The sequence below is a fragment of the Dermacentor andersoni genome, chromosome 3 (genome assembly GCF_023375885.2).
Source record: "Dermacentor andersoni chromosome 3, qqDerAnde1_hic_scaffold, whole genome shotgun sequence".
Classification (NCBI taxonomy): domain Eukaryota; kingdom Metazoa; phylum Arthropoda; class Arachnida; order Ixodida; family Ixodidae; genus Dermacentor; species Dermacentor andersoni.
The window spans coordinates 188,851,106-188,874,504 of NC_092816.1; the positions used below are offsets into that span (position 1 = coordinate 188,851,106).

At 45.8% G+C, this 23,399-nt stretch overlaps 1 protein-coding gene across 1 annotated transcript in view; it reads right to left on the reverse strand.

Annotated features, from left to right (window-relative positions):
* Window positions 1-1,351: 1,351 nt before the first annotated feature.
* LOC126524416 (serine/threonine-protein phosphatase alpha-2 isoform) overlaps window positions 1,352-23,399 on the reverse strand; it is a 72,454-nt gene continuing 50,406 nt past the window's right edge. Inside the window, exons 6-7 of the mRNA XM_050172735.3 lie at window positions 19,743-19,829; window positions 1,352-12,432 (exon numbers count right to left, since the gene is read on the reverse strand). Of these exons, the coding sequence (XP_050028692.1) occupies window positions 12,430-12,432; window positions 19,743-19,829 (90 nt within the window). The 3' untranslated portion in view covers window positions 1,352-12,429. The remainder of the gene's footprint in view (window positions 12,433-19,742; window positions 19,830-23,399) is intronic.

Here is a 23,399-nt window from a genome sequence, read left to right on the forward strand (position 1 = left end):
AAGAGGGGAGGGAGGGCGCTAGAGCCTCTCCGTAGTCGGCGCCTAAGCTTGGCTCGGTCCACTGCGGAGCTAAAGTAGCAATTCGTCCGTACCACGTGGCTTTCGACGGTGAGGAGAAACGGCGCTAGAGGACCGAGTTCCGTATCCGAAAACAGAGCAACTCTTTCGGCGCAGGGTGGGTGTAGATTTCTCATTTTGCCGAAATGTAGCAGCGTTCGCCCCTCGGTGCAATTCAGCGCAGCGGTAGCATCACTGCAATCATTGCTCATTGATCTTGCCATAGCATGCACTTTCACTGTTAGTGCAGCTACTGACTGTCTTCTATTCTACACTAGCATACATATATTCTAGTCTGTTACATCCATGTCTCATGACTCGGCAGCTTGCTTCTAGGTGATGGTGGCATGTGTAAAGCACATTTCTTTCTCCTTTATTACTGCAATGCTTCGTTGTTATGTGTGCCCTTGTCCAGTTTTCTTCTATGTGCCCACATTGTCTGTCTTGTGAATGAGTTATTTGTGCCAGATGCTCAGTCCACTCACGAACGCAAAAAGTGCCGAAAAGCATTAGCATCAGAAAAGGCATTGCTACAAAATTGCAGTCCTGATCACCTGTCTTTACTGCTGAAGCATGGTGCAGCTGTCGTGTCATGAGAGACACAACCAGCAAAAATTTTTTTTTTTTCAACTACAGAGGGATGGAAAAGCAGGCAGTGCACGTTTGCATGAGGAACTTCTCATACATTCTTGACTGGTCACTGTCCTTGGTAGTATTCATACACACTGCTAGGAAGTGTACAGCTCAATACTAAAAAAAATATGGTCACGGTAGGATAACCGACATGAATAGATAAACACTGGACAAGGAAAGCCTTCGGCCAGCGTGACCTTTTGATCAGAGGGCTCCGGCAAATGAAAGTTGTCTTGTCAAAACATCGGCTCTATGCTGAAGCATGCCTCGTTTGCCCACTAATGACCAACACAACTCAACATGGTGGCACAGGCAGTCATTTCTGCTATTTCAATGACTAAATAAAATAAATTACGGGTTTTTACGTGCCAAAGCCACGGTCTGATTGCGAGGCACACTGTAGTGGGGGAGTATGGAAACTTCGACCACCTGAGGTTCTTTAACGTGCACTTAAATCTAAGTACACGGGTGTTTTCGCATTACGCCCCCATCGAAATGCGGCCGCCATTTTAATGACCAACATTTTCAGCCTGGCTGACCTCCACAACTGTGCCTTGGCATGAGGCCAATGAATGCCTTAAGTTTGCTGCTTCCAGACATGGAGACATTGCAAATGATGCTGGCACACATTCGCACAATGAACACATAAAGGCCAGACACAAACCGCTTGCAAATAATTTATTTGCAAATGGCAAGTTCAATCATCACCATGCAAGCACAATGCAGCATTGACAGCCCATTTTGTTTTTGCTTTTTTTTCACTTCCTTAGAAGGTTCGCTGCATGAAAAGTTTACAATGCATTTGCTGACGTATTCTACTCTGTACATTATATATATATATGTATGTATACACAGTATAGAGATGTATAAATATATGGCTATGTATTTATAGACGCGCACATCTTAAACCATCTCACCATGAAACAAAGCCAGTTTCTCACATCCTAAGAAAAATTCACCATAAAGAATAACTGGATTACCACAATCTACTTAAGATTCCTACTTGACACCCTGCAAGTATGAAAAAAAAAAAAACCCTCAATGAGCATGAAATAGCTGTTAAGAGTACCATGCTGTACACACTCGTACAAGACGTCACACTTTTTGTGCAAGGGAACATCAACAGAGAAGTGAAAACAGGTACACAGGTGGTCTAGTCAGGCATCGTCACATTACCTTTGCTCCCATTTCCCAGCCAGAAGTTGGACACTGCATATGATGCTTACAAGCAAAGCAGCCGTCCATCTACACACAATTTTCTTTCTACAAGGACTCTTCCAATAGCAGAGGACCGAGAACTTCACAAGAGGGGTGAAACTGACACATGCTTTGAGCAAGTGTCCACTCGATATCTAGAAAAATTCAGAGTGTAAATAAAGAGGCCATTTATGCTTGGTTCTTGCAGGCCAACTTGCAATTACAAGAAATGACTGCATGCACTGATTTTTCTAAGCGTATCAAAAAAAAAGAAAAATCCGGAGCAGAAGCACAATGGAGGCACACGACACATGACTGTGTTCTGTTTGTGCTGTCTTCTTTTTTATTGTGCTATGCAGTATGACGAGACCCTACCAACTTGTCCAAATTTTCTGCTTCGACAAATTCTTGGAGCAGTAACTGAAGACCGACACACACACACACTCCTGCTGTTTGCCACTTCCCTGCCAAGCGAAAGCATCTGCAAATACCATGGGCAGACCATCGTCTTGTTGGCAGATGAGCACATGCTGCCCAACAACTGTCACTGCTGCGGTATGACACCAGAAACACATTGCCTGCCAACAATACCTGCACAGTGACAGCACTCTAGGAAACTAGCAAGAACAAAAGGCATTATGAGCTAGTTTACAAACCATCCAGAAAGGTCTACACGACCAGCATTGAGTAACATAACTGGGCATACACCCAAGCCTCACGAAATCTTTGCCTACCTGTCATTTCATGACACAAATGAACACTGGCAAAAGAAAACATGAGCAAAGGTGGGGATGACAAATGCACAACATCTATGCAATCACTTTTTCTCGCACTGGAACTCTCGCACTTCACATGCAATGTTGTGGAAGCTAGAGTGAAGCTTTCTGCAACGCCTCCCACTCACAAATAAAAGAAAGTTACATGTTCGAAGCAAACAAGACTACATTAGATGATGTAGTCAATAATGTTATTACACAGACAATGTCTTTTGTACTGCTTCACTTTTGCTCACATATAATTTTTCTTGTATTGATAAATGCCTTGCAGCTGATGGCAACTGGCAATCTCTTATTTGGCAGCCGAGCCGTCCTGATGTTGAAATCTTTCGGCACTTGTGCAAGATGTGTGCTATAAGCAGTAGCTTAGGGTGGTTATGTCCTTTCCAATGGTGCAGCTACAGCGCAACTGACGTGAGCAGTACTACTTGAGGAGACGTTGGACTAAGTTGAGGTTTGGCTCTTGCCTGCGCCTGCATTACGAAGTAGCACGTGCTTTTGGTCATGCTCACAAGGTGCCCCCAGAATTTCACATTTAAGAAATTTTGTTCAGATTCGTGAAAAGTTTGGCCACATGGGCCGTCAAACTGAGATTGCACTACACCTCCCCCGCCCCACCCCCAACCCTACATCATCAAACGCTCTGGCTGATACAATCATTTTGTGACCGTACTACTTGCTCAGCTTCCACAGCACTGGACATTAAGTATGATTTACGAATAGCCATCATTTCAGCCACAAACAAAACAGCTTAACTATGAGAGCCAACATCAGCAGCGTTTTGCACTGCACAGAAATCACCAAAGCAATCAATTTCACGAAATTCACTGTGCAAGAACTTTTCACCATCCCAGAGATCCTTGCACAACACGCCTTCAGGAGAGCCAGCACTACAGACTGGAGCTGTATTACAAACGAATCACTTTAAAGGCTCTCACTTCCAATGCACGCCGACTGACTAAAGAGCTGGCATAACTAGATGTTACAAAGCCCAGCTGCCATCGGTTATTTTCGCATAGTAAAGCTTCCTACTGCAGTGTATGCTTCCCACCACTACAGAGAGACATCACCCTCGACGACATGTCACGACTGGTTTGACACCTTGCTTTAACAAGTATCCCCCAAAAGCAGTTGACTGGGGACAACAGCCTCCCAATTTCCTTGCGGTGATCACATCAGTTTGTGTAAGGGAGTCTTTAAGCACCGGCACTTCGCATGTTTACACAATGCCTATGTACAGAGCTACTGAACATGCAGACAAATGGCTGGGTAATGGGGGACGGAATGAAATATGATACAATGAACCTAAGTAAGTTTTGCGGAGTTCCGAGAAGAACTGTCAGCTACTTGTGAAATGTGCCAGGCAAAGACAACCGAATCAAACCCGTACTGTGCTATACGCACTCGCTTGCCTTCCGCGAAGAATATAAAGACTGGTGAAGTTGTCAAGTTGCATGCATATTGCATAGATTTGCTTTTCTTTGATCCCCGCTCTAAAAATTACAGCAGTGCAGCAGAACCTTTGCACGACAGCTTGAGCCTCACAGTGTTGGGACAGTGATATTAACCTGCTTTTTTTTCTAGCAGCCAGCAGTGCTGCATTGAACAAGCAGCACTACTATCCGCAATGAATGCTGCAAGAAATACTCGTAACTAAAACCAACATAGACTTCTTTGAATTACATAGGAGCCCGGTACTTGAGAAAATGCTTAACAAATGAAATGCAAAACCAAAAAGCAAGTTAAGGAGTCCAGCAATCATAAGCACAAGCCTCACCACTGATCCAGTATAAAAAAAAAATAAAAAAAAAAAAAAGAAGGCTGTGAGGGAGAGAGAGGAGGCAAGAGATTCCCACAAGCTGTGCAAGCTGAAGATTTCTGCCGCGTAGCTTTGAGAGAAGCAGATGCCATATTTTGTGGTGCAGAGAGGGAGTTGTAGGAGCCAGGAAGACGAGGTTGAGCCTTGGGATAATTACATCGAAGAATGAATTATTGGAAGTTCGTGCCCTTTCTGAACAAAGAGTTTCCGGAAGTAATGTCAGTTTGTTATTCCTGGGCCCTGCAACACTATTTGTGAAAAGGCATAAAATGTGTTTATGCCAGGGACATCGTGTCAAGAATCTTTTCCAACAGCACAACTAAAGCTGTCGGCAAAGAGACGCTGCCATTGGCATCCCCTTGTGTCCTTTTCTTACTTTTCATTGTTTCTGCTGCACTCAAAGCTGTGCTTATGTGAAGCACTTATCACACTCTGTCCGCCATTGCAGTGAGCTTTAGACCAGCTGCTGATGTAAGGAGAACGCAGTGTTATCGTTCTGATCCGCCAGTTGGCACCACTGCTTGGTAGGTGGCGTTTTCTGTGTTTAGTTCTTAGGGATGTGCTACTTAGCAAGGTACGCACAAAAGGTGGCAGCAGTTTCAGAAGGCTGAATAGTATTGGGCCTTTTGATTTTAGGCCTGCTACTGCAAGTACAATAATATTTGGCTGGCTCCCTAAGAGGGTTTGTTTACAATGTTCAAAAAGCATTCTGGAGCCCCTTTAAGGGTTAACCTTACCTCCTCACCCATAGTAAAAAAACAACAACAACAAAGCACGAAGCCAACAGCTGTCTGGTCATGGCAATTAAGAAGAGATGCAAAGATAATGTATGCTGGTATGAGCAAAAACAGAAATGAACAAAATGACACTAACACCAGAGTCACGTGACCACAGATGAAAAACTGTGTTCACGGCACAGGTGCAAACATACATGCTTTGCTTCATGGCGAGCATGATTACACTGTCATCAAGTAACGTTCTCATGACAGTGATGGTGCCAATGCACTTATAGCAGACAATGATGACACACAAATTTTTTGGTGATTGTGCTGTTGGCAAACAAAGGCAAGACCAAGCCATTATGGAGGAGTAAAACCAGCTCTCGCAACCGAGACAGCAAGGAACAGTGAAAGTGAAACAATAAAAAACTAGGTGATCCAAAAGTATGAGAAAAAGAAAGGAACTCAATAGCATTCAAAGACCCCCGATTGCTTTTCATGCTTCCTGGCAACTGCAGCTTATGTAACCGCAACGCTTACCGGGAAACGCTGGAGGCAAACGCTATGCACGAAGGCAAGCTTTCTGGTAGAAACGTGGCCTCTTGCGTGGGTCGGTCTCCTGTTATTGTTTCGCACTTTTAATACTTTAGTCTGAGAAGAGCTAACATAAAGGATATGCGTTGTTGGCGTTTGTTTTCCATTACATTTGTTTGTGAGCTGCCATTCTCAAAATTCAGAGAAATAACTTTATAAAGAATGAAAGACAAGGTATGGAGCAACTTTGGTGGCAGAAGAGTGGTTGGATATGCGTGGTTCATGATTGATTTGAAAATTTTTTGCCGAAGCAACGTCCAATGCGGGAATGCTGACGACGGATTTTCTGTGACACGGGGCCCTTAACGCTATCGCGTTAAAAGTAAAACTGAACATAAAAATTATGTGCTTTTTGCAGAAATGCACAGGACACAAAATATTTTACAAAGAATATGTTTTATTGCCACAAACAAGTTGCACTTGCATCGGCACTTTGTACAGTGGCAGCACATGCAACTCTTGTGGCTAATAAATTTCCTGCTATTATAAAAATATCCTCTGTGCATTTCTGTGACAGCAGAATCAGAATACAGTGTATACTTTATGACTTTTTTTATTTTCTGCTATTTCTGTATCAGCTGTTACCTCAACACATACCTACACTGTTTCAAACCTTGTTGGTTTAACTTCCCCTGACCACCTTGGACGTGTGAACTGCCTTCCAGTGGTTTTGTGCCACCCAAGAACCAAGAGCACTACCTGCTCGTAAAGATGCGTACAGGCGCTCTTAAGGCTCGGAAACGAGAAGATGCGAAGGCGGCTCATGCAAGAAAATTAAAGACAAGACAGTGAGAAAAACACCTGAAAGACACAAAGCTGCCAGTGGTAGCCCTTGGTGCAAAGGCAGCAGTAACACTGCCTTGCATTTGCGGAAGCACGTCACCCTCATCTCCTACCTCCTACATAGCTTATTTACATTGGCCTGCATGGCTTGCTGCTATATGTGAGCGACAAGTGGCCAACTCCGGCTCGATGCTCATGAAGGTCGCAACGTCGGAGACTGCCAGTGCAGATAAGTCCAGGAATGCTCGCACAGAGCTATGATGCCTTAACCGTCTGTGCCGAACTAGCACACTTTAGATGGTGCTCCTTTTTTCCTCGACGTGCAAAGCTGGGACAGCGACCCCACGCCTAACGTCATTACTCCCAGCAACACGCGCCAATCAGTCAAAACAGCACAAGTGGCTTTGCTGGTTCTGTTAAAGAGAAGAGCAAAGACTGCATCTGCGGCTAAGAAACCATGGCTCTCTACAACTAGACGATGTACATTGCAAAGTGAATTATGTATGGATATTGCATGCCAAGAGAGGAGAGTCGGACAAAAACTTTGAAGGACGCTTGAGCTTCGCCTTCAAGAGTGGAACAAGATAGCATTCAAAGATCTGCGACTGCTTCTCAAGCTTCCCGGCAACTGGAACGTATGTAACCGTAATGTTTACCTGGAAACGCTAGCCGCGAATACTATGCACGAAGGCAGGCTTTCTGGTAGAAACGCAGCCGTGAGGCGGTGGAGGCAAGCACCATCTGGAGGTATTGCAAGGAACCGAGTGTGCCACTCCATGGCTCCCAAAGACCCTCGAATGCTGGTGCGCATAAATGGCGAGTGCCTTGGCCGTTCTATGAATAGCAGAAGCGCTGGAAAAGGGGTTTCTTTGTGTTTTCGCATAATAGAATTATGTTTTCTCGTACAGTAAAATTACAATCTGACACTATCATGTCTGTAGGTTGTGTGCTGCAAGTCCTACTTTACGATTTTTCTACGTACTTCAGCTTGAGATGTTCAACTAGTTTAGTACCTTTTTTTGTACCACATGGGCGGCCTGGGTATAGGTGGTTCGAAAATATTTTTGCAGAAACAACGTCCAATGCCGAACAGCAGGTGCGGGACACCGACGCCGGATTTTTCTGTGACACGGGGCCCTTAACGCTACCGCATTAAAATGCTGCTTCACAATCTCGAATTGCAGTTGTCACTCCAAGTTAGTGTCTCAAACTGTAGCACATTGCTCAATCGACATGAGGTGTCGGCAAACACGTTGCTCCAAATGCTAGGACTGCCAATGAAGCTAGCATATTTCCGTACACTGCCTCAGCCAAATGGTGGGCCATGCCTGGGAACAACCATCATGGAAATGAGAGTCAATAACGTGAACTACAGATTCTTATGCTGGATGAATGCAGATACCCCACAAGCTCCCTACCTAGAACCTGCACAGCCCACCAATAAATAGGGCTGCTACCTGCTCAAGTGACACAGCTGATTTCTTGATGCAGTTTGCAAGTTCAAGCTCACGACCAGCATGCCTCGGCCTAACATTTTAACCAAATGGTGCATTGTAAAATTAACCCAATGTAAAGGTGCAGCAGCAATTTGTTTTGCACTTTAGCCCCCTCAACTGCTGCGCCCACATCACCCCTTACAGCATTCTTTTTATTTCCTGCACTATTAGACAAGGCCATTGTGGAGAAATTCTAAAGATGAACAAAAACTGTCACAACATTCTTGTCTTTTTTTTTTTACCTTTAACTCGATGTGCAACTACCTTTTCTGAACAATGCATGTACTACATATCCAAACATGACAAGTAGTACACACACAAGTTGCTTATTTTTTTTTTTTTTTTTGTGAGTATGTGTGTGCATGAGACAAAGGTTGCAAACCTACACACAGGCAAATGGCGATAGTGCAAACATTTGGCTGAAACATCAGCATATCAACCAGAAAAATATACTGGCAGCTACTACTACAACTTCGCTCAAAGGAGTAGAAATCAGGACCTCCCATTCACAACATAAGATCAACTAATAAAGCAACAACTGTATGCAATAACTTTCTGTAGGGTCCAAAATGTAGTATAGAATAACTACCGCAATGACAAATGCTAAGTAAAAAAAGAAACACTCATACCAAGAAGAACACCAATACTGGATACTGGTTCGATTGAATAAAACATGACTGCATGCCTGTTTGGTAGGCTGTAATTTTAAGCTACCATTTCTTCTACATATGTGATAGCCTCAAATACAGAAGGAAAAAATGTGACAAGGCCTTAAGTTGAACATTCAACCTCACATAGGTATTTAAATTCTACCAACTCATTCTAGAGCTTCATTGCAGCCCTCCCCAGGCATGTTGCCATGATAATGAAGAAAGACCCCTACGCAGAACACCACTAGCACGACAGATGAGAAAAGAAGCACATTGACCTACTCATCACACCTGCTCATGCTCATGATATGCTCATGGGAAGACACACTTAATTTGCTTGCACTGAAAGGACAAAAAAAAAAAGAAAGCATCACTAGACTGGCTGGCCTTATGAAGGCCTAACAAATGCTACTGAAATTCTTTTCACATGAGAAAGCGAGGCCAGTCTGAAGATCTATCATTCTCCATCTAATACAAAGCCCACCAATACAGTCAAATACCTATGCAACCAACACCTCCAATATGAAATTACCTGTACACCTGAAAATTCCAAATGTCCCGCCCCAATTCGCATCTTTCGTATGCATTACCAGAGCCTTTACAGCGAAGACTGCAACAAAAAATTTGCCTATACAATCAAAAAATGTATGTGCCCTCGGTGTCCGATTTGTTGCCTTAAAATGAACGCGCATATCGCCAGCGCACATAGGGAGCGCCGGATAACAACAACAAAAACCATGCAGACGGGTTTGGACTGCAAACTTCTTACCATTTGCAGATTACTGGAGGTGCAAACGTGAGCGGCCAGGTTGGTAGCGAAGAGGTCAACGAGTTAAACAGCGAGCCATTATTGCAGTAGCCAAGTGTTTTCTACTTTGCTGCTGGGGTAGCAGCAGCGTAATCATCATATTGCCATTTTTAAAGCGTCTTTTCAACAAGAACACACATGGAACACAAAGACGTCTATAAGACATTTTAGTTAGAAGAAGCATTGGAAGATATTGCTACCAGCGTACAGCGCTAGGGCGACTCGGTAAACCACAAATGGTAAAAAGCTTGCAGCACAAGTTAAATCTTTCTAATCTTCCACTGCCCTAGTAGAATACAGAATAAAAGGTTCTTAGGAAATTCCCTTTGCACAGGCTGCGGGAGCAGTCTTGACATGCCTTCTATTGATGCCTTTTTCAAAGAATAGCTTGTATGGAGCCTGGAACAGCAGTTATTCCCCCCAAAAAACTGTGTGTCGAATTTCATGGGTAAGTGTAAGCAAAGCTTGACTATTGTTTGTATCAAACTTTCTCGAAACATAGGTAAAAAAAAAAGAAAAGCTAACAAGAAATTGCAACAATAGCAAGGACAACAGTTGCTTGACAGCATGTTACACAAGGACAATGTAAACACATTCAATAAGATTTCCTTTCTTTTTTGGCACTAGCACAGAAAGCTTGTTCTTTTTCGTGTTTTTTTTTTTCCAGAGCACTCAAGTAACGAAAATAATAAGAGGCACGTAGAGCAGTGCATAAGTAAGTTTCTGGAGTTATGGTCAACAATGGCCTCGGAAGCTGCCTAAAGAAATGTATAATTGGGAAAAAAAAAAAAAATCTCATCCACCCAAAGCTAACGCAAAGCTACAATATAGACCCAGTGGGTTCCTAAAGGCCAAAAGCAACGAAATTTCACTTTGGCAAAATTGGTTATAAATGAGCAGTGTCTTCTACAGAAGCAGCCTTGGCAGGGCTGACAACGGTACAATTTTTCGGAACAGCAGCCTTTAAGTAATCCCTACGCAGGCAACACATGCGCCTGGTGGTAGGCAGACATAATGCACTATACAGGCAAACCCTAGCGCCTGCCTAGAAGCTTTGGGTCATATGTCACCTCCAGCTAGTGGCAATGGCAGCCTTTCTTTTTGTTAGTTTCAGCAACAAGGAAGTCCAGTTTTATGAGCTACTCGCAAGGCATCCACTCGTGTTTCAAAGGTAAAATTTTACACTGAGGACACTCTATATCTACGATACCTGGAACTATGCTTTATAAGCGGCCCAAAACATTTGTTGCAGCTAGTCTTTAAAGAGCTTTGCAGTTGAAGTTAGGTGTGACAGTTTAACCTGTCTGAAACCATAGAAAACAAGCAGGCACGAATAAAAGCACACATGAGGTCTAACTAAAAGGAAGCAAGCACTAAAATGAAGCAACCACAGAGGTAAAAATAAACGAGGTTTCAAACATTGCATTTCTTGGAATGTGAAGTCTGGAACTGACTACCTTAGTAGGAAATAAAATCAACAAATCAATCAAATAAAAGCAATTAAACTAAAGAATACAATATACAAGTTGCCACATTGTACAGAGCATTATATCACAAAGATAACTTCTTTACACAAAATGTTACCACCCCTTTTGTATAAACATGCAAACAGCAGCGACAGCGCAACTTCAATATACTTGCAAGAAGCTAAACTGCAGAACAGCATTGCAGACCAACCACACAATGGACAAGCAATGTAAATCGTTCAGCAAGATGACAACATCAGCGCTTGTGGTGTCATCTTTTCATTGCGTGTCCCTTCAATGTTTTACGCTGTTAACACCAGGAAATCACTGAAGTTTACCAAGTATAAATGAAAAGCTGGGTTACTTTCCAGTTATGGCCAACGTGCCAGGAAACAAGGTTGGCACTTGGTTTGCAAGAAGGCAAAGGCATCACTGTCTAAGTGCTCTGTGCTGCCAATCCTTGGCTCTTGACACGCTGGTCACAAACACACAGTTCCTGACCAAGGTGCAGATATCTCCTATCTTCTACAGTAATCTCCCCAGCGCATGAAACCACACTTTATTGTCATGAGCAACAGTGCGAGACGTAAATAATAGGAGGGAAAAAGAAAAAAAGACAGTGGGAACAAGCATGGGAAAAAAGAAAAGCAATGGGGACAGAGAGAATTGCCGAGATGGGGGAGAGCAGCCGGGAGCCATCATCTAAGTGGCGCTCATCACACCTGGTGCAAGGGAGGTGGAGAGGGTGGACAGAGGAGGAAGGCAGTGGGAAGACTGAGCGAGCTGGGGCAGTGCTGTAGCAAAGACAGATGCCTGGGAGAGGAAAGGAAACCTGCATGTTGTAAAAGAAAAGACTGCCTCGCAAGAAGGCACAACTGTTTTTGTGGGACGGATGGTAAAAAAAATAATAAAGCACCCAAAGCAGCGAGTTACAGGGTCCTCCTCAATGCACGCCACTTTGCAAACACTCCATCTGTCTCGGGAGCAAGAGCTGCCACTCAAATGACCAAAACTAAAAAAAAAAAAAAAAAAGAAAAAAGAAAAACCCGAAATACACCAAGGGGTCGGGAGGTTAGGATGCATGATCAGTCCTTTTGCCACATCAGAGCTGCATATGAGGGAGGTGTGGGGAGGCGTTTTCTAAGAGCCTGCTGTCCGGCAGCTGAGGAGGATGCGCACACATTGTGCCCGTGACCTTTTTACCCTCTCCCATCGTGCTGTTGCGTGCTGGTCAGGTGCAGTCTGCAGCTCTTTTCTGGTTGCGTCCGTTGTTGCGGTAGTGGTCTCCCTCTTTCACCCACCTTCCTCCAGAGGCATCGGTTGTCTTGTTGAAAAAAAAAAAAGAGAGAAAAGCCTGGTGCAGCCTTCCTTCGCCCGCAAAGGCAGGGTTGCCGGGCTTTCTTTTTTTCCTCCCCTGTCTTGAGCACCCGTTCACTGCATCAAGGAAAGACATGCCAATCAAAGGGTGCTACCATAGCCCGCTTTATGCTGGCTCAAGAGTCATGCAGAGCATGCTGTCAGCCCCACAGCCCTCCGTTTTTACCGGGCAAGCGGACTATGTGCTAATGCTAGTAAGTGACACTAAAATGCAGCAGAACTTATAAGCGAGCTCACTAAGTGCGACTCCTAGAGTCAACCTCCAGAAGTTTCCTAAAAGACTAGATGGGATATTGCAAGCGCAAATTTCATGATCTATGAACACCTGCACACTAATAAATGTCTGCTAGACTCCAAACAAGACAGCTTCACAGAAAGATTGACAACTGAAGTCACTGACAGCTGTCACACAAGGAATGTCTCAGGTTGGTGAAAACATCTCGACGAAGGGACCTGTCTTTGCCAGCTAGGGATGAAGACAAAGTTCTCCGGGAGTACAGCAGGCTTGCTTGCATGGTTAGGCGTGAACGTTGTTGACAGGAAAAGCAGGTTTCCCTGTAAAGTGTGAACAAGGTCTTCACACATGAGAGCTGGCCTTGCCTGGCTTGTCTTCAGTTTAATTCACCATCTCGTAGCATGCAGGCTGCATGGTACGGGGCCACTAAACAGGGCCACTAAAATCTGGTGACCGGTGTTGCACTGCCAAGTCATGGGCTCAATCCCAGCCATGCATTGCACATACATGCGATGAGATTACACAAGGTTCAGTGACAACAGACAGCGGACAGAACCATTGATAACATTCGAGAAAATTCCGATACATGCTGGTGCGTCCTGCGCCGAGCGATAATGCTTAACATTTCTTAGCCAGTGAAAAGCGGTCATTGGTGAAAGATAAACAAGTAGAGCACTGCATGGGCTGTTTTTTTTTCAAGGCCAGGCTTGACTCGAGCCTATGCAGTGCTCTATAAACAAGTACATGTGCCAATATCGGTTAACACATAGTGTTTCCACTTTTCGTCGCGCAATCATGGCGGTATGTTGCGATTGCAATCAGTGGTAGGCCAGCTCTGCATAACGAGCCTCAGAGATTAGAACGGCCTCGAAGTGCAAATGCAGAGAGTGATTAAAAGAGTGAAGCGACATCAGCATTGTTTCGTCGCTGTGCCAGAGAGCGTTGTGGCGTCATGCAAGTTAAGACTCGCGTCATGCTGAAGCTCGGACAAAAATCTGGTGCCGAACATAGAAGAAAAATTGGACATCGTTCGTGCTATCGAACGTGGCACGAAGAAGTCAGCGCTGGCATGCAAGAGGGTTCTACTGTTGTTGTGAATGTGAATGTTAGAATGTGAAGGAGAAGGTGCTCGTCAGTGCTGCTGCGACCACGAAAAGATGTCTGCTCAGAGGTTCGACTTTTTGCCATCGTTGCCTCCGTTGCCTAAACAACAGTGATGAGGACAACACAAAAAGTGGCAGCACAGGAGATTCAGGCTGGACAGTGGCAGAAGCTGTGTGTTAAGTCAGCCTTATGCAGCTGTTTGCTGAAAAGAGGGGGCTGGCGGAAAGCTGGCTCGCAGCTTAAGCGGAGACACTCCTCAGAAACTTTTTTTTTTAAATATTAACACTAGGTGGATGAAAAGTGCAGCACTTATATAGCTTAATATCCTCATTCAAAACCTGTTTTTAGTCTTAGGATAGCTCGATGCTTTCACGTCCTAAGTGCCATGCACAAGTAAGAAACAGTGCATGTTTTCCAGCAGCTGGACACAGCAGTTAGCATGATAGAACAGCGCAAGATGGTTTTCCTTGTCCCTAACACTCCACTGAGTGCTGCTAATAAGCAAGATAACGTCGTTCGCTTGACAGGCAACATTTTGAGTACTTCATATATGGTGCTTCGTTTTCAGTGTCCGGTGATAGAACAGCGCAAGATGGTTTTCCTTGTCCCTAACACTCCACTGAGTGCTGCTAATAAGCAAGATAACGTCGTTTGCTTGACAGGCAACATTTTGAGTACTTCATATCTGGTGCTTCGTTTTCAGTGTCCGGTACCCAAGTGTATTGAACATTTTCATCCTTAAAAATAAACTGATTGCAATAAAACCTAGATAGGCCCATTCTACATGTCTTAAAGATTATGCACACCAAATCTGGTCTTGATTGGACTACACAAATACATAAAATGTCGTGCACAAAAGCCATGTTTGACCCAAAATATGCAGTTGAGAAAAGTGCAATTGAAAGTTATAAAAATTGTTTATTTCTGTTGTAGCAGTGAAACCTACATGAAGATTGCACACAATGCAGGCCAGGGTACCCAGATCCAGTGCACATTACAATTAACCTGCACCATATGTTGTTCCCTCAGGGTCGTCCTGAGCAGCATGCTCAAGATGAGCCTCCTTGGCTAGACGGTGACACTTTGCTTCTGCTCAGCTTCATTGACATGCTGGAAATCCTCCTCTTGTCACAATCTTCGCTCAGCGAAACTAGTTCCCTTGAGGGAAGCACTCGCAGTTCCGGCAGAACTTGTTCATAGCCCATGTGGCCTTGGTTATACCACAGGTCAGCAACTGCTGTTGCCATTTCCACGACTATGCATGAGGCAAACCTTGTCTTAGGGCAAAACAGCCAAATCTTGCTGTGCAATGCTTTGGCTTCATTTTGAGTTTTTCCTTTGACACAGCAAGTGAGTAGCTGTTCCATAATCCTTTTATATGGGGGCAGCATTGTCTCACATTGGCTGTTTGTGACAAGAGGGGTGTGTGCTGGGGCTGCCTGACCCAACGCTTGCTTGAACTTCTCCATCCAGACAAAACTTATGGCTCTTGGCTGTACCATTGAGCATTAATGGAAGATTGATGCCCAGATTGCACAATACATTCCATGCACACTTTCTCTGTTGGCAGTGATGGCTACTTGAAAGTAGCTCTGTAGCTTCTGAATGACTGCATCTGTAAGCTTCTGCCCTCGTAGCATTTTGAGCTTTCGCAGGGCAGTCCCAAGCCGCTTGGCTATATGGCTGGTTCAGTCTTCTTTTGCAATGTGCACACCTTTGCCGCTGTCACAAGTGCATAGAGCCTTGCTGTCGCCATCACTGAGGAATGTTGTAAACCTCAGTGAGGTACTCTAAGACTCCATCCATCAAAGAAGATTGATGGGTGTAACGTTAAGGGATAACAAGAGAGCAGATTGGGTGAGGGAACAAAGGCGAGCTAATGACATCGTTGTTTAAACCAAGAAAAAGAAATGGTCATGGGCAGGGCATGTAATGAGGAGGGAAGATAAACGATGGTCATTAAGGGTTACGGACTGGATTCCAAGAGAAGCGAAGCGTAGCAGGGGGCGGCAGAAAGTTAGCTGGGCGGATGAGATTAAGAAGATTGCTGGGACAACATGGCCACAATTAGCACATTACCGGGCTAGTTGGAGTAGTATGGGTGAGGCCTTTTCCAAGTAGTGGGCATAGCCAGGCTGATGATGATGATGATGACTAAGTCTCTGTCCTCTTCCTATACTCTCAGCAGCATTAATCTCCATGGCATGTGCTGAGCAATCTACATTTCTTTTTCGCACACTGGCATATGGAAAGCTTGCCATATTTCTTCCTTCTCTTTGCTTTCAAATGGCTTGCATGTACACTGCAACTCTGGCAGTAGTTAGACAAAACTTCAAAGTCTAGGTTTCACGATCCGCCCGGGTTCGTGAACGAGGGCTCGAGGCACCCTCCATTAGACAGATGCTCCGCAGCATGGTGGTGACGAACGATGACTGACCACTGAGCAGCTGAGCTCGTAGGTGTTTATTGGGGTGCAGTGACCATTGTTGCCTACTGCGCCTGGCGGGCCAACGAAGATTATGCCAGAGGGGGCATCACATGCTTACTACACTCCCTTACACCCCCAGTTTGTTAACTAAAATAAACAAACGTCCAAGTTCAAAGTACGAGGCTCTGCCTCCGTCCTAGCTGGGTCGACAGTGCCTGCTACCCAGGCGAGTAATGATCCCGTGGTCTCCGCCGGCAGGGCTGGCAACACCGGGTGCTGCCTGAGTAAGCCTCGCTCCGTCCGGAGGGTCTGCAATGGTCGGCTTTGTGAGTGATGCCAGACTTGACACTGGCCCAACGGGCGCTGCACCACTGACAGCGCTTGCTGCCTCTGAGGTGGGTTGTGCTGCGCTGGAAGCGACTGGTGTTGCTGCTAGTCCTCTTGCAGGATGGAACTCTGAAGTGGCAGCTGAGGGTGCTGGCCAGGTCCCGAGGCGAGGCCTGACATGGTCGGCGTGTCTGTGCCACGTGGCCCCGCCTGGCAAGTGGACGAGGAGTGATGAGGTGCTGGCAGGAGACATCACGTGTCCAGCGGACCAGGATGGGCCAGGACAAGTTCCTGGCGAATACTGGAGCTCCCAAATACGGTAAAAGACTGGGACGGCACACTTTGTCAGCAGTCAGCTTCTGCTGCTTCAGGAGCACTGTGGATCGTAGGTCCGAATGCAAGACGTCCAAGGGTGTCTTGACCATCCGACAGGCAAACAAGGGGCACGGCCAGTGACATCGTGGGGCGTGGTCCGGTACTGGAACAGTATCCGGGCAATCTACATCCGGAAATCCGAAGTCTGGCTTTTTTTAGCTTGTCCTTGATGGTTTGCACCACCGACTCGGCTGCACCATTTGAAGCAGGGTGGTACGGCGGAACCATCATCCAGCGGATTCCGTTCTTCGTCAGCCAGGCCAGGTACTCTGTGCTGGCGAAAGTGAGATAGAGGACAATCCCATCTAGGCGTCAGCCCCATGATCGCGTCAGCCTTCATGGCGCGTCGCGGCCCGGCTGTCCGTGCCGATCACGACGTTTGGCTCGCGTAGACAGTTTCTGCCACCGAGTTGTTTGGTAGATTCCGCTTGCCTAGGCGCACGTTTCGTTGCCCCGCCGAACGCTGCGTTGGTCGGCGCTCACCGCGTGATTGGTGGGTGCAAAATCCGATGCGGGGCGCCTCATAAGTGATCGCTGCACTGTAGCGTATTGTCTTGCACCCTTTGGCAGGTCGACAGGAACACTATCACGTTCCACTCTTGAAGGTGAAGCTTAAGCGTTCTCCAATTTTTTTTAAAGCTGACAAGCGCAGAGCATACATTGCGTGATAACGATAGTGTCTGCAAAGTATTACATCGCTACACGCGGCGAGAATATCTGAAATTTCAATCCGAATGCCGTTTCCTTCTTTACTCGCGGGTGCCGCACTTCAAGCCGGATGGTGACATAATCGTGCCCCTGCGCTTACGTAATCGTGTCCATAGTGTGACGTCGCTCGTGGTGACATGCGACTTCGAGAATTATTCAAGACAACATCTGTTATCTGTGCGTTCTGTTGCTTGAATTGACAAATTGAAGTTTAGAGAAATAATAAAACACACAAATGGAATGTCCGCGTGTTTTTTTGTTTTACTTCACACCGAAGCAAGAGATGTGTACTTCCGCTTCGTCTGCTTGTTCTCACGGTCGTGCGGTCACTTGTGCAGGTACCGAAACTATGCCATTTTCTACAGTGTTCCAGTGCGTGATCATGCTCTGCGATCCGTTTGTTCTGCCTCAGTATTCGTGTAGCACTGAATTATACCGCTAGTCATCTTTCCTTGTGCCCAGCACACAAAATCGTGCGCTGCGCGAACGAGACAACAGCTCGCACGCGACCCCATCGGCGAAAGTGTGTAGCACCGAAAAAAACAAAAAAAAAAGCGAGGAGCGAAAAGAAAGAAAAAAAGGTGGGGCCTGTAACATATGCGTCATGCGATCTTCGAGGTCTGGTATGGGAAAACACAGGGAAGAAATTTCGCAGGGAAGAAAAGGCTAGACGGGACGTGTGCAGAGAGTGTCTTGCTTGGCTATGGAGCCCGCCTGCTGAAATCATGGGTTCACGGCACTGAAATATTTCTATCTCAGCTATTAATGGGCCGACTTGAAAAATATTTGTGGCAGAACGCTCCCTAGAGGACACGTAACAACTTCCAGCGTATAACCAAAATTTGCTATGGGGCCTGGCGAGTGGCCCTCTTAAAAAAAAAATCTCTAATATTAAATGCCCTCCCTCATACTACGCTTCGAGGCGATCAGATTTGCTCAGATTTGCGCAAGAGTGACGTCTCCCTTTACAGACGAGGCGGACATTGCCTTGGAGATTGAAGAAACAAGCCACGTTATTTCACACTACTTGGCTCTCGCGAATACACAGGAGGTGGCACCGATCTCACAAATGCGAAGCCGCACAGACACTCACAAAGATGCGATGTCTCCGAGACACACATGTGAAATAGCAACCAAAAAAAAAAAAAAAAAAATCTCTGATCCCACATTAAATGTTTATGGTGATATTGCTGACTGAAATAAAAAAAAAAGGAGAAAGTGCTGTCCTGTGGAGAATTTTGTCAGCTAAGGAAGAGTGGGCATGGCTTCCAAGACTGGAGGATGACGTAAGCCATAGAGTTTCTCACTGTATTACCTAGAGGGCAATCTGTTGCTACTGCGCTGTGGTATGCATGGGAATGCCAGTATATGCCGACTTCGGATTGGCATCGTTCTCAGAGAGCCAGCAGGATGCCTTAAAGACACACGCCTGGCTAGCACCATTTTGTCTGGCACAGTGCTTCATTTCCAACTAAATCAGGACTTAAAGAGCTGTCTTAGCTTTATTATTACACAAAAACATGTTTTGTTTAATGATGGACTTGTAATTGCAAATACAATTATATGGAATGTAAAAAGTGTCCGCTAATGTTGGAGGACGGGCAACAAGACCTGTGCTCGATTTGGAACAGCCTGTCGTCTGTTTCTGTTTTTCTTCGCTTAATTATGCGTTGTAGGTAAGTAAACTTCACTGAAAAATGTAATGTGGGTGAACCACCACTTTTCCCACCAGAGAAATCTGGCATGTGGTCTCTATTAATAGCATGCGCTTCCCAATCTTGGAGGCATGTTGGGGCCTAAATTCATCCCAAAAATTGGTTGCAAAAATGTATTAGCTCTATGGGAACCCCGACGGTGCATCTATGAAGTCTGGAATGCCCATTAGGTCCGAATTTCCGGAGTCCGAAAAATTCACCAGTAACTCTAACCCCACTTACAGAATGCTCCAATGAGAAGCTTACAAGGTACTGTGAATAAATAAATAAACAAGTAAAATTGTATTTTTGCAAACTTTTCATCATGCATCCACTCGTATTCTGAACCTCAAATTTTGCAGAGGCGCTCCTCCATATCTACTCTCCAACTAGCCATTTTTACATGGCTTAAATTTATTTGCAGTTGACCTTTAAATGACTAGCACTTAAACAAACAAGAAAAGAAAAACAAGTGTTAAAGTTTGTGCCCGCTCACCTGTCCCCGCTGTGGTGCCGGTGGCTTGGCCCCTCCTGCTGCAATGCCGCCGTAAGGAAACTTCTTCTTGTCGGCTGGTTTCAAAATCTGCAAGCCAAGTAACAGAAGCAGCTGCAACACCTGTCCCACAAAACAGTCTCGTCATAACACGCAGAGTTCCCAGAATTGTCTCCGCAGTAGCAGTGGTTTCCTGCGAGCAACACTTCTACACTTCCTGCTAATGGCCTTCCGTCCCAACAAAATATGCCTGCCACATGGGGACCACATGGGGACCACGTTTGACACGTACACACATACCATGTTTACATGATCGTAAGTCAACCTATTTTTTTCCATTTGAAAATTTAAAGTGGGGGGGTCGACTTACCATCTAAACCAAAACATGGCACCGCCAAAAAAGCGAGACCAACGAGGTATCAGCGGAGCTACAACGTGGGTACAATTTTATGTTTGCTCTATGGCCCTACCCGTAGTTTTCACTATCCTGCGGGTTTTTTAGCGTTTCGGAAGGGTTTTTCAACATTTTTGAGAGTTTTACAGTGCACGAAACACTCATGGGGGATGTCGATTGTTGATGGAAGTGCTGCTGCTCCATTCATGGAGACACCCTCAGAACGGTGGCACTTGAGGGGAGTATCGATAGTTCGTGGAAAAGCAGACAACGCTCACGTGTTTCGCTTTCCCTGTAGGTGTCACAGCAGTGTCACATGGCCAACTATTGATCACGATCAAGCCCTATCCTGATCGAATTTCTCAGTCGCGATTGCCTCCTTTGTGCAAGCTGCAAGAGGGAGCCAATTGCAGCAGAGAATTTCGATCCGGAACGGGCTTGAGTGTGATCAAAAGTGCACCGTGTGACATTGTTATTATTTGATGCGTTTGACTTGACTGCGCGCTATGCACTATTTCCATGCTCCCTCACTCGTCACGAGTGCTCCAGGTACACTAAACATTCGATGCTCGTTCACAGCAGCGTTTATGAGGGCTGCCATCCTTCATACTGAAGAAACAAATCACAGTGCAGCGGGCCGCAAGTTCGATGTTTGTGAACGGGTGGTGCGAGAGTGGCGACTGCAGCGAAGCAAAATTTTCCCCTGTGACGGCAAATGAGGAATTTCCCACGTGCCGAAGTCTGGATGCTTTCCAGAGCTGTAGGCCAAGCTTGTGAAGTACGTCGCTGAAATGCGTGATTAATCTCTTCCAGTGAAGTGCGACATGGTCATGAAACAAGCTTGGATCTTTGTTTTTTAAGGACCTGCTCCGCTGTGAGTACGAGTGGCTGGCGACAGAAGACCGCGAACTTACGCCAATTGGACCTGTCAAAAGAGCCTCCCTGACGGCTGCATGAGATTGGGTGCATTCGGCGTGGGCTGCTGTTCCACAAGGTGTCGTGTTGTGGTCACTTGCTAAATATGGAATTTCACTGGACAACGACGCGCTGTGGGACCGTAGCAGCGATGACGATGGCAGCACTAGCGAGGACGATGGAACAAGTGAAGACAAGTAGTCCAGTGACCATGCCAGCTACTAATAAATTCGCATTATCGAATGTGCCCTCGGGTATACTTTTCTTTTTTCCCCTGTCACATGCAATATGGGGGGGGGGGGGGTCGACTTACATTTGAGTCAACTTACAATCGTGTAAATACGGTACATCAGCCTCTATGGCACAAGCACCCAAGATGGTGCAAAACTGATTATGCATAAGACTTGTGCCCCTTGCTCATCTCCACGCAGCCGGTGTCATAATCAATTATATCAAGCTTGATCTGACCAGTATAAACACCTATCAACATTATCGGACTAGGTCCAACCCTTATCAACCTTTATCGGCCTTAATCGAGAATTGCTCCAATCATTACAAGCCCTCATCGGTCTTTATTATCTTATCCATACACATCAAACCATTACAGTGAAACCTCATTAAACCTAAAGTCCCTCTATATACGTTTTCGCCGACCAGGTTATGTACTGCCAACCTACCCTCCTCCTCCATGCTTCTTCCTCACTCACCCCCTCAGCTTCTGGCATCAAGCGGAACTTGCGTAGTACCAGCCTCTCATTTAGGCGGAAGTGACGTCACTTCTGCATAGAGGTGCGAGCGTACAAGCGAAAATTCAGGAACCGGAATTCCAGAAACTTAACGACTGAAAACGGAAACCCCGGAAGCGGAACTGGTATGAGCGACGAATCAGGGAACTTGCGGCACACAACAAAGGTTGGCACTACTTAGCAAAAGCGGCACTGACGCGTGGATGGAGGGGCTTTAGTTAAACCGTAGTTGGCCAGAGCTCGGAAAAAGTATGTACTAAACGGTAGTACTGCTTAATCAAAATAGCATGAGATCACCCACTTACCTGTCAAAAACGCAACTCGGAGAGAGTGCGATGAAAGGGAAAAAAACATGCAGTATTTATTCACTTCGCACGCAAAAAGTTATTTTCGTTTCATGCCGCGGCGGCCTAACAGCGACAACCGCGGCCTCAAACTTGCTGAAGCTACGAGCCAGCTTTTTGGCGATCCGCCTCTTCTCGGCAAACACATGCATGGCATATTCCACGTTAGCGTTGCTATATTCTCCTTGCACGAGCGCGGTAGCGCTACAGATGTCGCGGGCGCCTTTTTCATTGCGGGGTGCTGTTCTTGTCGCGACGATTGCGCTCATGAGGCTGACATAACGCGCAGCTTCTGCCACTGTCGGGCCTGAATTGGTGTGCTGTCGCTTTCCATTTCGCCCTCATCACTGTCGCTAGGCGACACTTCGGCAACAGAGGCAACGATGGCGAAAAGTCGAACCTCATAGCCGACATCTCTTCACAGTTGCAGCAGCACTGCCAAGCAACTTCGCATTCCAAATGCCCCACACTGTAATCAACAGTAGATCCCTGTTGCGTGCCAGCGCCGACTTCTTCGCGTCACGTTCAATAGCACGAACGATGTCTAATTTTTCTTGTATGCTGAGCACCCGGCGTCTTTTTTTTATCCAAGCTTCGGCATGACGTGAATCCAGTTGTTTGCACGACGCCACAATTTTTCTCTGGCATGGCACCGAAATGATGTTGATGTGGCTTCATGCGCAAACGCATAGGGCGCTTGGTGGCTGTTGTTCTGACACGTGGCCCCAATCTCTGAAGCTCAGTGTGCTGCCGGGCAACCCGATGGAGACAATGCACCGCCGTGTTTGTGCGATGAAAAGTGGAAACACTACGTGTGAACCGATACATACGCAATAAGCTGGTACGATTTATGCGGATACAAAACACATTATGTTCAATGGCCGCCGAGTGTGGGATTTGACTTTACTGCTTTTGAAACGAAACTACTGTTTAACCAGGTACGGTTTAAGAAGGTTTTACTGTATCAACCATGATGAGACCCATATAACCCCTAATCACTCCTTATCAACTCATTGACTGCTTATATGTCAGTGTGGTACGACGTGAAGCACATGAGCCTTCAGGGATCGGTGGCATTTTGGTCGGTAAAAAAACAGCCAAACCGAAGGTGCGTTCCCGTGACCACCAAAACACACTGGGGATGTGGCGTGTTTGGCATTAAATTTTTGCGAAGTCTGAATTTTCCCGATGTTTACAATGCTCAGAGTCCGCTCTACATGCGGTCCTAGAGATGGCTTTTATTCTGCTATCACCAAATTTT